The sequence below is a fragment of the Solanum lycopersicum genome, chromosome 11 (assembly GCF_036512215.1).
Source record: "Solanum lycopersicum chromosome 11, SLM_r2.1".
Classification (NCBI taxonomy): domain Eukaryota; kingdom Viridiplantae; phylum Streptophyta; class Magnoliopsida; order Solanales; family Solanaceae; genus Solanum; species Solanum lycopersicum.
This window is the reverse complement of record NC_090810.1, coordinates 56,753,014-56,762,813: the sequence shown is the minus strand read 5'-3', so window position 1 is coordinate 56,762,813 and position 9,800 is coordinate 56,753,014. Positions and strand designations below refer to the sequence as shown.

Below are 9,800 nucleotides of genomic sequence, written 5' to 3'. Positions count from 1 at the left end.
GTCTTTTCCACACAAAAGTTTCTCTCCGATCTCACAACATAACCATTTCATTCTCATGAAAATCAAAGAGTTTTGTTAGTGAAGCCATACAAAAAAGATGGTATTTTGTTTCTTATATACAGATGATCAAGTTAGAGTTCTTATTAAAATATTATCTAATTAGAATTCTTTTCTTATTATAATGATGATTATAAAATACTTTTCAATTGGGATTCTTATTAGTAAAAAATGATCAAGCTAGGATTCTTATTAAAATATTATCTAGTTATATGATTAGTTAGGATTCTTAACAAAAGATGAACTAAAAAAGAATCACCAACTATCTTACATTAGTCTTAAACTGATTAAACTAGTTACTAAATCTTGATTCTAGTTGTCTAATTGTCTTACTCTTTAACTGATAAAAATTGCCAATTTCTTTACTTTTTAAAACTTTTCCTTATTGTCTCAACTTTTTAAAGGGAAAAGGGTTGAATATGCCCCTACACTATTTGAAAAGGTTTAGATATACCATCCGTTTAAAGTTTGGTTCACTCATACCCTCGCCTTCCAATTTTTGGTTCAAATATGCCCTTATGGGCGTTAGTTATCATGTTGGACATATCCAATTCATTTTACATTTCTTTAAATGCCACATGGATTTGCCATGTCATTTAAACCTTACCACATAACATTTATATGAAAATGGAAAGATATTCGGACTCATAAAGACCTAATACGACCCATAAATCAGCTCCTTTTAAACTTACTATCCGACCCATTTTTAACAATTTTGTTTAATTTTTATTATTGCGGTAAATTTCAAAAATGAGTAATTGATTAATAAAAATAGAAAAATATGAAAAAAAATATAAAATTAACGTCAAAAATTCACAAATAAATATAGTAACCTTAAATTTAACATTTCAATTTTTTTAAAATTTTTATTTTCCGATAAATCTCGAAAATGAGTAATTAATTAATAAAAATTATGAAAAGTATGGAAAAAATATAAATTAAAGCTAAAAGTTCACAAATAAATATAGTAACATTTCAATCTACAATTTTTTTAATTTTTTTTAATTTTTCGCCAAATCCCGAAAATAGTAATTTTGTAATAAAAAGGGAAAAATATGAAAACAAAATAAAAAATATACGTCAAAATTCACAAATAAACATAGTAAACTTAAATTCAATAATTTCAACATTTTTTTTATTTTATATTTTTTTTCATATTTTCCTATTTTTTATTTCTGAATTTTTTGTGTAATTTTTTTTCCATATTTTTTGTTAATAAACTCATTTTTGGGATTTGTCAAAAAAATTAAAAATTAAAAAAATGTTGAAATTGTTGAATTTAAGGTTACGGTATTTATTTTTTAATTTTTGGCGTTAATTTTATATTTTTCATACTTTTTATTAATCAGTTACTCTTTTTGGGATTTATCGGAAAAAATAAAAAAAATTAAAAAAGTGTCTAAATTGAATTTAAGGTTACTATTATGAATTTTTGGCATTAATTTATACTTTTTTTTTTTCATATTTTCCTATTTTTTTAATTAATCAATTACTCATTTTCGTAATTTATTGAAAAAATAAAAATTAAATAAAATTGTTGAAAATTGGACGGATAATTTATTTAAAAGAGGGTTGATTTACGGATTAGGTGTTTATGAGTCCGAATATCCTTTCATTTTCATATAAATGTTATGTGGTAAGACTAAAATGACATGGCAATTCCATGTGATATTTAAAGAAATGAAAAATGAGTTGGATATGTCCAACATTACAACTAACGTCCATAAGGGCATATTTGGACCAAAAGTTGGATGGCGAGGGCATCAGTGAACCAAACTTTAAACAGATGGTATATCTAGACCTTTTTGAATAGTTTAGGGGCATATTTGACCATTTTCCCCTTTTTAAATAGTTATAGTGACTACTACACTACTTCAACTTTCAATTGAAAATTGGCCGGAGTCTGAAGGGTGAAAAATAATGATAAAAATTTTAAACGGTATATGAAATTTTTTTTAATCAAAACGGTAAAATCGCTCACGAAGTAGCAATTTTGTCCGCCGGAAAAAGCAAAATCGCTGCTATAGTAGTGATTTATAAAATTTGATTTTTTTAAACAAAAAAAAATAAACAAATTCGCTCCCAAAGGAGCGATTTTCAAAATAAAAAATTTTTAAAATAAAATCGCTCCCAAATGAGCAATTTTCAAAATAATTTTTTTTCATATGTCGTTGCTGAGGCAGCGATTTAAGTTTTAAATTATTTTTGGCTTCTTTTTTTTTTTTAAAAAAAAGTTCAAATCAAAAAAAAAAATTATTCAAGACAGCGATTTTTAATTCAATTTATTTATTAAAACTAAAATCGCTAAAAAAATTTTTGATTAAAATCTCTGCCTCGGCAACTTTTGATTAAAAAAATTTGATCTAATTTTTTTTTAAAAAAGCAAAAAATAATAATAAAAAAATTAAACTTAATTAAAAAAATTAAATTTAACAAATCGCTGCTATAACAGCGATATCGCTTTTTTCGGCAAACAAAATCGCTACTTCGTGAGCGATTTTTCGGTTTTGATTAAAAAGAAATTTCATATACCATTTTAAAACTTTTGTTACAATTTTTCACCCTTTAGGCTCCGGACTCGTTGTTGGTGAGTGGAATATGAACCCTCATATATGTACTCATTTAACATTGATTTTAATCGTTTGTCTATCTCAAAATTAGTAGATATAATAATGGAATTTGGGATTACTAAGTCAGGAACAAGTTATATTGCACCTAAAGGTGATTTTTTGATAAAATTAACAAAGGATAAGAATTTGTTAGACCTTAGCATACAATTAAACAATGAATATATGTGTGCAAATAACTCTATTTTTGAGGAGGATAACATTATTCAATTTTACATTAAGGTCTAACAAATTCCTGTCATTAGCCATTATAAACCCTACAGTTTCAAAAAAAGAAAAATATTTTACATAGTTACTCTAATTTTAATTTTAAAAAGAAAAATATTTTACATAGTTACTTTAATATAGTTTAATATATCCAGACAATAAGCAACAGTCTAAAAAGTAAAAAGAATTTTAAAGAGTTAGACAATCAGTTTACCATCTTTGTAGTGGTACCTTTGTAGTCCATCTTTTTTATAAGATTTTTAACTTTACCATCTTCTCATAAGAATCCTAATTGAATAATATATTAATAAGAACTCTAAATTTGAAAAAGAAAAATATTTAACATAGTTACTTTAAATTTTAAAAATAATAAAAAGAAAAAAAAATAACTTTTCTTGATATATTAAACTAAACCGATAAAATGAGACATCTATTTTTATCATAGGAATCAAGTAAAATGAAATAAAAGAATTGAAAATATTGTTAAAGAAGTGAAATGAAATAAAAAGAATTTATAAAATTGTTAAAGAAATAAAATGGATTAAAATTATTTTTAAAATATGTAAAGAAGTACAATGTTAAAAGTGATGGAAAATATAAATTTTACCATAAAACATTTTTTACTAAAACTAAAATCTTTTTTTGAGAGAAAACGCTTGAAAGTGAAGGAAAAAGGTGGGATCCATATATTGTCAAAACTAATTCCAAATTTTCACGAAAAATTACCTAATTATATATTTTTTAACCCTATTTTCAATTATTTCTTTATCATTTAAAAAAAAAAAAGAAACTCCCCTTTTCTATGATTTCTATCACTTTTTCGGATACATTACTATGAGGTTTTTTCCCCTTTTTTTCATGTCTAAAATCATTTCATGATATCACCAATTATCAATTGCAAGTTATTGAAGAGATAGTTCTTCATCTTTTTCATGCATCTATAAATTTAGTCGAACAAGAATGTATTTTCAACTTCAAAATAGATTGTGAAAAAAAAATATTTCCAAAAAAGAAAAAAAAAAGGAGGGGGGGGGGGGGGGGGGGGCGAGTTTATAGTGGCTCCGATAAGGGCTTTAGGTCAAGATCCATGGGTGACGTTATTGTCAAAAGTGTTAAAAAAACTACGAAAGTTGTAACAGAGCAAAAGAGAAAGTGTAAAGGATTTCTTCATCTTTTCTTTTTTTTTTTTGCTTTTAGCGAATTAGATTGTTGACCTTTTCTTTTCGATTCTTTTGTTGTTCATCTTTTTCTGATAGATATTGGTTCAATTTTTTAATGTATCTAGTTGTCTTTGTTTCTTAAATTAATATATAATGCAGTCGTTTCAACATAATGATACATTACAATTTTATCAGGAGTTGTTAGTGGCTCAGCTCATGGCTTTGGGTCGAGGTTCATGGGTAACACCTTTGTTGAAAGTGAAAAAAAAAATACAAGAGTTGATCGATACAAAGCAAAGGAGAAAGTGTGGAAGGATTTCTTCATCATTTTTTTTCTTGCTTATAGCCGATTAAATGATTGACTTTTTTCGTTGTATTCACCAGATCTTTAAATGTATCTAGTTATTTTGATTCTTATATTAATATATAATTCGTTTGTTTTACCTTTATGATATATTACAATTTTATCATGTACAATATATCGTTTTCAAATATTAGTATTGATATATAACCTTAACTTATTTAAATACATATTAGCATGTACAATGTTCATAGTCATGTATTGGATACACAACTATTACAAAATTCGTTACATTATAATATGTTGATACATAAACACTAATATTTTATACAAAATCAATTTGTATTATATTCATAGTTATGTATATGACACATAACTTTGTTATGTATTAATTATGTATCAAATGTCCTGATGTATCACATATTGTTAAGTATATGCAACATTGTTTTATAAATAAATTAGTGTATATCATACTCATATTTTATTTTATTTTTTTATTTTTTTTTGGGGGGGGGGGAGGGGAGGGGAGGGTATATTATACATAACTATATAAAATTGTCGAATTTTTTTAATATGTTACGATTTAGGAGAGATTTGAGAGAAGAAAATTTAAAATTTAAATTGTTAGAAGCTATTATTTGGAGAGATTGACATCAATTTGATTTGCATGATTTGGGGAACTCACATTTAATTTTATACTTAATTTTCTTTTTAATATCAACAAACTAGTTGTATAATGTATCAACTGTGATGTATCCAAAAGAATGTGATATATCTGAATGACAACATTTTTAGGGAATTTCTGTATATTGAAAAATAGTAAGGGTAAGAATGTAATTATTCCATGGAATTCATAAAATTTTACTACTTTTATTCATGGTAATGACAATAATATCCTGATGGACCTAATTTGAGCAGCCATAGTAAACTTAAAATGACTTAATTATCCTCGAACCCAAATTTTATTTCCAAAAAGTACACAACAAAACGGAAACGTATGTTTGTTATTATTTTGCTTTTATAAAATATTTGCTTAGTTTCTCCTATTTATAATCAACAATCTATATAAATATTGCTAAGGAAAATAGCAACTCTAGATGCAACACCATAAACTCAATTATACCTAAATGTTTTTGCAGCAATGAATTTTTCCTATAAAATGTCAACTAACTCTAAAATAATATACTGAATATGATATACAAAGTCTCTTTTTATATACAATTTAAGTTCAAGAACCCCCAATGATCTGAGAAGAATACAACATCAACTTTTACTGGAAATATTCAGTGGAAAAGCTAATAGAAACAGAATCTGAAAGAGATAAGTGAAGTGAAATCAACAACATGCAATGGCCTATGAAGTTATTTCATCCCAGTGTTCGTGTCATCCGATGGCCAAATAACAGTCTCCATGAGTCGCTCACGCATCACTTCCACATTTTGATCAGATATTCGGTTGTATATCTCTTCGTGATCACATTTCTAGTGACAAAAATCGAAATAAGATCAACTGTTCCACATGCAACATGACTATATACTTTCACAACATTTTGAAGCAAAAAGAGAGCATATCGGTTCTTACTTTTATCCATTTCGCATACAGACTGAGCCGTGTTGCCATCACCTTTTCAGCGAGTTCTTGCTTCTCCTGTCAAGAATATGGTAAAAATGTGTCAACAATTTTTTCCCCCCTTCTCATTGTCCAATTGCTTATTGCAGAGCTCGGAGATGGTCCATCCAAAGATGCAATGTCTGAGATTGCATTAAATTATGACTCGTTATATACATAAATGGCGGTCAAGGTTTTATATAAGGCTTACCTTTGCAAGGTTACGAATGAAACGCTTTCCATCGCTAGGCTTATTTGCTGTAACATAACTGTTGAATAATAGATAGTCAGTAAACAAAGTGAGCAAGCTCAAACGAGTGACATCAGTACTTGCAGCAACTACTGCTTTCTTTAGCGGTTTAGCTGTACAATATCAACACTAAGGGATATAACTCTAGATTTGGGCATTCATGTTTGATAATATGAGAACCAGCACTAGTGTCAGCCTGATAATCTAAAACAGTGTTGTCAAAGGCGTGCTTAAAACGCGCTTAAGCCCTGAAGTGAGGCTCGAAACGTGTTGAGCATTTCGTCTCGCTTAATGTGTGCTTTAGTGATATCATCAGGGTTCTAAAACATACTTCACCTTGCCAATGAGCCTCTTCTGAAGCTGTGACACTAAACAATTGATATTTCACTTTATCGTAATCTTTTTTTCAATATCTTTGTTCATATATTTGTCAATTATGCTTATAATTATTAGTCTTGGACTTAACATTTATATCAACATATTTTTTCTCCCTTTGCGCCTTTTTTTCAATTAAGTTGCTTAAAGCCCTAGCATACCTTAGAACCTTTTTGCGCTTTTTGTTGATAACATTTATCTAAAGTCAATCAAATAATGTCACGATAAACCATAAGACACACTCTTATCCAGAAAAGATTAAAAAAGAAATTGAAAGAGAAGTATACATACTCATTGAACCAATGATATTGTGGAGGGTTCATTTCATTAAGCTGGTTCAGAACAGTCCTCACTGCTTTATATGTGAAGTAGTTGAGAATTTGCTGCAGAAAAAATGCAAATGTTTCAGATATTGTTAAGCAACAAAGTATGAGAGTAGAAATAAATTGGAACTTGGAAGGTATATTTCAAGTTCCTTATGCCAGAGAATACTTGAAATGCAACAAAATTTTTGGTAGTTGAATGAATATATCTTTTAAAAAAGTGAACAACCATTGGAGTGCTATAATGAATGATAGACGAGTGAAGGCTACTATTCGAGCAGATTGAATGTCCTTCACATTTCATGTTTTCAAAGATGGCAACACTATAAAGGTAGCTACTAGCATAATCACCAAAGTTGTTTTCATCATGACCTATCCCGATGCACTAATTGCTCTAGAGCGAGGAATTCAAATAGCAAGAAATTCAGAAAGAAATAGCTCTTAAGCTAACAATGGCATGTCTAAAACGAATAAACAAGTTGGGGTTTTGTCCTCACAAGGTTGATGCATGTGTAGCATGCCATTATAGAGGAAAGGTGTCAACAGAGTTTATCATGACATGGGAGTGCCACCTTCTCTATCAGATGAAACAATTGTCAAAATGCTGCATCCGCGTCTGGAAGTGCAGGGAAATACTACCATAATGACATAATGTGTTATGGTAACATTTGATCTAGATCATTGATACAATGAAAATATTGATAGCACAACAAATAAGTCAGACAGTTTATATTCACCACTAAAAACAGACTTGAAATCTCACAAGCAAGGAATTCAGATAGCCAATAAACATCTGCCCTCCTTTCTGAATGCTACATTGCTTTTTTCCCTTTCAAGAAAGAATGTAGTAGAGGAGCACAAGTAAAACTGTATTGTTTTGATATTCTTCCACCTAGCTTTTTTAGCCCTTGAAAAGTTGGAAGGAGAGGAACTATATATTACTCCCTCCCATTGGGACTATATTAAGCAACAAGTTCATTACAAATACTCCACCTAAAGGAAGTAAATGATAATTTTCTCACCACTATACTGCTCCTTTCCCGTCTTGAAACCAATAATGGTAGTATTAAGCTTCTAAATTTCCTAGCTACAAGTACAACCCATGTGTAGTCCCAACATCTATTTGGTGTTTGTTTCACCAAGAGGGTGGTGTAAAGACCTATGTTGCTCGGACTCTCCAAAAATCAACTACTTTTGAAGAGTCCTATACACGTGTTGACATTTTCAGAGAGTCCGACCAACATAGGTAAACGCAATATGTAGCCTTGAGGAGAGAGGGGAAACACATATAACTTCTGTTTGAATACTCTACCAAGCTTAATTGTTGAATTGTCGGACTATCTTATCTACTTAAGCTGTTAGAGAAAGCACATGTTTAGTTACTTAACTATATTATGTCTCAACATAAATTGCAGTAGGTTCTCAACAATTAGCGAACAATCAATGACATTCACAACAACAACGCACATGGTGTAATCCCATTAATGGTGTTTGCGGAGGATGGTGTATATGCAGTCTCACCCCCTTCACAAGGTAGAGAGGTTGTTTCCGATAGACCCTAAGCTCAAGTAACGCATATAAAAAGTGAAGTCATACTAACAACAATTCGTGACCAATCATACATGCAACAAATCACAAGAATGTAAACAAAATGTGCTAAACAACAAAGCCTCAATCTAAAAAAAATGAGTAAAAAATGTTGGAGCTTGCTTACTGTTTTAATGTCACTAAAACTTTCTTCATACTGTCCACCTAAATCATTAACAATCCTAAGGTTCTTCCTACCCTTTGTCTGTTTCTTCAAATTCTTGTAATTACCCTTAACACATTTTGCTGAAAACCTCAAATCTACAAAAGAAGTACTCAATTCCATTGTTCCCAATCTTGGCAATTGCTTCTGCTTCCTAACAAGTGAATCCCCAATACCCAAATTACAAGTAGGCAGAGCATCCAAACACAAACAAGGGCTAGAATGGGAATCCACCATAGGTGAACCCACAACAGAGAAAGCCCCCACCATTTTCCCCCACAACAACCAAGATTTAGAACAAAAAAATTCAAGAAATACCCAAATGAAAACAAGAGGAAAACTGAAATGGGTGTCCAAGAAAACTGAAGATTGACAAGTAAATTGCCCCTTATAGTTGAAATTTCAACAAGTTGGGTATTTTTATGAGGGGCAAAGTAATAGAAGGTAAGAAAAAAGTGGAAAAAAAACAATTCTTGAAAACGTTTATCAAGAATTGGGATATTTTTGAGGTGGAAAATGTTCCAACCACATAAGGTTTTTCAACACTAAAGATGAAGAGATTCAAAGAAAAGGTATCTGTAGCTTTCTTGATTTCCTACACACACCTGGACGGTTTGGTTCCAACCACTAGGCCGTTGGTAAACCAACGTGTTCAATTTGGTTATGTTTTTTTTTTTTTTTTTTTTGTATCTTTTAAAATACATGTTACTCGTGGGAAAAGTAGAAATCAAACTTTTTTTAAGAATTTCCACATTGAGAAATGATCGTAAATTTGATCTTTTTATATGAACTTAAGTAAAAAAAAATTTACGAGCTAGCTTGAGTTAGGTCTAACATCTATCTTTACTTAATATTTGAGTCAAGTTTATCTCAATTCTTTATTTACTAATGTTGGACTTTCATAGTATAGTGTTTCAAGTTGGCGTAACTAATAAAATAATTATGACTTGCAATTAAGATTGAGATTAAATAGCTAAATATATTTCTTTTGTATTTGTATATTTCGAGTCTCATATACGAATCTCTAATTTTGGGGGTTTCATATGCGTTTAGCAAATTTTGGGCTCATATACAAATCTCTAAAGGTTTGTATTTGTATATAGGGATTCGTATACAAATTTTTAAAGTAAATTTGTATTCAT

General features: G+C 29.4%; 1 protein-coding gene across 1 annotated transcript; it reads right to left on the bottom strand.

Moving 5' to 3' along the window:
• Nucleotides 1–5,544: 5,544 nt before the first annotated feature.
• LOC101249788 (chaperonin-like RbcX protein 2, chloroplastic) lies at nucleotides 5,545–9,323 on the bottom strand. Its single transcript, XM_004250893.5, has 5 exons — nucleotides 8,623–9,323; nucleotides 6,877–6,968; nucleotides 6,172–6,229; nucleotides 5,934–5,999; nucleotides 5,545–5,833 (listed from the first exon to the last, which is right to left on the bottom strand). The coding sequence occupies exons 1-5, from the start codon at nucleotides 8,926–8,928 to the stop codon at nucleotides 5,714–5,716; spliced, it is 642 nt and encodes a 213-aa protein (XP_004250941.1). The 5' UTR covers nucleotides 8,929–9,323; the 3' UTR covers nucleotides 5,545–5,713.
• Nucleotides 9,324–9,800: the final 477 nt, after the last annotated feature.

What these genes read in the sequence shown, in the direction of transcription:
- LOC101249788 (XM_004250893.5), bottom strand. Translation starts at nt 8,928, where the DNA reads ATGGTGGGGGCTTTCTCTGTTGTGGGTTCACCTATGGTGGATTCCCAT. An exon ending in CAATATCATTGGTTCAATGA is followed by an intron (nt 6,230 to 6,876) that starts GTATGTATACTT and finishes ATTATTCAACAG; the next exon opens with TTATGTTACAGCAAATAAGC. An exon ending in TGTATGCGAAATGGATAAAA is followed by an intron (nt 5,834 to 5,933) that starts GTAAGAACCGAT and finishes TTTTGTCACTAG; the next exon opens with AAATGTGATCACGAAGAGAT.